This window comes from Elephantulus edwardii, unplaced genomic scaffold (assembly GCF_000299155.1).
Source record: "Elephantulus edwardii isolate Elephantulus edwardi_28Jun2011 unplaced genomic scaffold, EleEdw1.0 scaffold00032, whole genome shotgun sequence".
Taxonomy (NCBI): domain Eukaryota; kingdom Metazoa; phylum Chordata; class Mammalia; order Macroscelidea; family Macroscelididae; genus Elephantulus; species Elephantulus edwardii.
Window position 1 is genome coordinate 3499822 of NW_006399782.1, and position 2899 is coordinate 3502720.

Here is a 2899-nt window from a genome sequence, read left to right on the forward strand (position 1 = left end):
CTCCTTACAACATGTCCAAAGTATGTCAGACGAAGCCCCAGAATCCTTGCCTCCGATACTGTTCTGTAATTTCCTCACTCTGTCGGGTCACCTTTCTTTGGAATGGGAACAGATAGGGATCTCTTCCAGTTAAACAGGTCGTTGTCCTTCAGATTTCTTGGCACAGCTTAGTGAGTGCATCCAGGCCAGCGTCTGTTTTTTGAAATACGTCATTTGGTATGTGATCAGTTTCTGAGACCTCGTTTTGTTACCTGTACTTATTTATATAATAGCCAAAAATTACCTAAGACATAATCTTGGAGATGTCTTGGCACAGGGCCTCCATTACCCACAAGGACATGCTGCTCCCGCTCCCCTGCATGAGTGTTCTCCCTCATCTGGAAGATTCCAAAGAGAGAACACAAAGATCTTAGGTCTCCTAGTTATTGGAACTCATAGAGTATCATAATAATACCTTGGTGCATAGTTAGAATCAGTCTAATCAGTGACTATGCATGACTGACTGCATCGTGTCCACTCCCTTCCTGAAGTGAGTGCCACAAGAATGGGGTCAGAGTGAGCCCCTACTTGACTGGCTATCTAAGAGAGACTGTTATTTTCATTATACTACTCCTTGTTTTTTTTATTTGGACTTTTTCATAGTAAGCCCTTAAAAGTATTTAATTAGTTGTAAATGGTTAAATGACTAAATGCCATGAAATTATTTATTTGTGAAATTACATCTGACATGTTGATTTTTAAAGTATCAAACTTGACAGTAACACCTTCGGTCACTTTTGACAGCCATGAAGAACTATACTCAGGTCGTCCTTATGGAGCCCTTGATTCAGGTTTTAATAGTGTGGACAGTGGTGATAAGCGATGGTCAGGGAATGAGGTAAGTTATTTCTCCTATTCTGCATATTTTGACTTTTTACCAGGGGGTGGGGGGAACACATTGAAAATAGAAGGTATCTTAATTGTATTTAGTTTTTCATTTGGTAAAATACAGAAAAATCTCAGCTGCAACACTCCTGCACAGTCCTGTTGCTGGCAGGTGCTGTAGAATCAGTTCCAACTTAGAGTGACTTTATGTACCACAGAACCGAACCCTGTCAATCCTGCACCATCCTGGGATTCCGCCTGTGGGTTTTGGGATTGGTTTGTTTGCTTGTGGTGCTGCTTTATTAACTTGACGTCTTTCCATGCAAATGGGTGAAACTATTAACAGAAACTTACACTGGGGGCAAAGGCAGTCTTCACTCAGAATCTGGTAACATTTGAGGCCTACCGAACACATGGTAAGTGGTCCTGGTGGCACAGTTGTTAAAGCACTTGGGCAGTAACTGAAAAATGGGTGACTCATGTTCAGCAGATGTGGCAATTCATATATTTAAGGAGTTACTGCCTGGGAAATACTATTTATGCACTATCCTACAGGGTGACTAGGAGTCCAAATTGACTTGCCAGCATTGGGGTTTGTTAATTGTTGTTGAACACGTTAATAATAATACTCATCTCATGGCAAATGACTGGACTCTAGGCATAAGGCAGATTTCATCATGGTGGTTAGACAGTGCCCCCATTAAAATACACAGACAATTCCTCAGCTCCAGCTCCTTACGTTTTCTCCTGATTGCCCTCCTCCATGAACATTTCCTTATTTCTATCCTTCGTTGCCCTTCCTATGATGGGGATGGCCCATCTGAAATTGAGGACCGGCAAACCTGTCCTTGACATTTATGTTCTGCTGGCTGTTGGCCTTTGCCCCTCCCCCAGGACGACCTTCTCTGCTTTACACAGGGACCTGCTCTGTTTCTCCTTTTTCCTGGTGGAGATTTGCCATGATGAGATTTTTGGTTGTGCCTTGTTTTTCTTCAAATTCAAATATTCCTGGGACTGTCCGGGCCATGTCTTCCTCGTCTTCATCCTCCTCCTCTAGCTTCTCACTGCCAGGTGGGCAGCTGAGACCGTTAAACCTGCAGAAGGCCAGGGTGGAAAACAGGGTGGCCACTCTGACCCATCGCTTGGCCCTGCCCTGCCCTCTGTTCCAGCTCATTTCTGTAGCCTCTGCATCATTTCCTTTTGTTGAAGGTTTTCCTCTTTTTCAAGTGTGATAGCCATCTCTAATGACTAGCCTCTCTTGATAACATTCCCAAAGTATAGGACACCGAGTTATTATCAGGAACACTCTGGCTGTACTTCTTCCAACACTAAATTGTTTGTTGTTCTGTCAGTCCAGGGTACATTCTTTACCAACACTGTAGTACCCACACATCAGTTCTCCTCCGGCCGCCTTAATTGGAATCGAGCTTTCACATAGTTGCGACTTTATTGTAGTGGAGCCAAGCAGGCGTTAAGCCAATTAGTTACAACTAAAGCCTGAAATTCAAGGATGGGTAATGTTGAACAGAAGTGGGGAAAGTGGTACAGTGAGTGAGGGAGCAAACAGAACTGTAAGTTGATGGGTAAACAAATGGAAAATTTAGTGAAGAACATCTTCAAGCTGATAAATACAGCCATCTTGTGCCTTTTGAAAGTTCAACTTATGTACCTCCCTTAGTACCGTGTCTTCCCAAACTGAAAGGATGTTGAAGGGGCATTTTGCTTTTATGGGAAAAGGGAAAAACTAAAACTGTTGTTCAGCATTTGTCTTGTAGTGAATTGTTAAAGAGGCAGCACACACCCGAGCTGCAGGAGTGGCATCACTGAGCTTTGAAATTGTTTGTAAACACTATGTGTTAGTGTTATGAAATAACATATGAGCAAGAACTTATGGTGATGAATGAAGGAGGAAGTTCAAGTTGCTATGAAGGAATTGGCAAAAATCAAGGCTCCAGGAGTTGACAGCATACCAATTGATTTATTTCAACAATCAGATGCTGCCCTGGATGTGCTCACTAAGTTGTGCCAGGAAATC

The 2899-nt window shown here is 42.8% G+C and overlaps 1 protein-coding gene across 1 annotated transcript in view; it reads left to right on the forward strand.

Annotated features, from left to right (window-relative positions):
- LRCH3 (leucine-rich repeats and calponin homology (CH) domain containing 3) overlaps nt 1–2899 on the forward strand; it is a 126476-nt gene that overhangs the window by 73818 nt on the left and 49759 nt on the right. The window contains exon 7 of the mRNA XM_006884207.1: nt 784–877. Within this exon, the coding sequence (XP_006884269.1) occupies nt 784–877 (94 nt within the window). The remainder of the gene's footprint in view (nt 1–783; nt 878–2899) is intronic.